The 828-nt window shown below is 53.5% G+C and overlaps 1 protein-coding gene across 1 annotated transcript in view; it reads right to left on the reverse strand.

Annotated features, from left to right (window-relative positions):
* The window catches only part of LOC108757501 (uncharacterized), a 2,872-nt gene that overhangs the window by 272 nt on the left and 1,772 nt on the right, over nt 1-828 (reverse strand). Inside the window, exon 3 of the mRNA XM_018501942.1 lies at nt 132-402. Coding sequence (XP_018357444.1) covers nt 132-402 — 271 coding nt within the window. The remainder of the gene's footprint in view (nt 1-131; nt 403-828) is intronic.

The raw sequence follows: 828 nt of genomic DNA on the forward strand, positions 1-828 counted from the left end.
CAGTCGCTTTCTGACGCCGACGCTTTACAATTTATAGGCAACTTGTACAGTTGCGTTATAGGTCGCTTCAGTAGAGAACGCGCAGTGCGTATCGTAACCACCCGGACGAGTCCGTCGGACCCGGGATGAACCTGCTGGATTCTCGCGAGTTCCCATTTGCTCGGAGGGAGCAAAGGGTTCTTTACAATGACGAGATCACTAACTTCTAAATTTGACGCGGCGTCTCGCCACTTGGTTCTCGTCTGAAGTGACAACAAATAATCATGCGACCAGGCACGCCAGAATTGCTCCCGCATGGAGCCCACTAGCTGCCTCTCGTAGCGGAGAGCGGCGTTCTGCAACCGCCCGCCAAGACGGAGTAAGGCGTTCTCATCTACGAACGGATGCAAAGCCCTTAGAGGGCTGGATCGCGAAAGAGAAGAATTAGTGCTTAATGCTCTAATTTCCGGCGCAAATGCTAATTTTTGCGCGTAGCGGAACCAAAACAGTTCGGCTTCGCGAAGCTCAGGTACTGTTAATACGAGTGACGTACGTTCGGATTTCTGGCGCTTTACTCGAGAAATGAAGCGTCGTACGTAAGCCGTGACTCGGATTAATCGAGTCCACGTTGAGGATTTGCGAATCAGTTCCCACTCGTCCTTACTTTCAACGTGGAGGACGACGTGAGCGCGAGCTTCGTCGTAGACCTGTTGATTGGTACTACGATTAAGAGAAAGAGAGTGGTCGTCGGTCGGCCACGACGTAGACCGGGAGAGCCACCTCGGCCCTGTCCACCACAGGGGGTGAGAGTACAGTTCTTCAGCCGACAGGCCGCGTGAGGCGCAGTCA

Source organism: Trachymyrmex cornetzi, unplaced genomic scaffold (assembly GCF_001594075.2).
Source record: "Trachymyrmex cornetzi isolate Tcor2-1 unplaced genomic scaffold, Tcor1.1 scaffold1443, whole genome shotgun sequence".
NCBI lineage: Eukaryota > Metazoa > Arthropoda > Insecta > Hymenoptera > Formicidae > Trachymyrmex > Trachymyrmex cornetzi.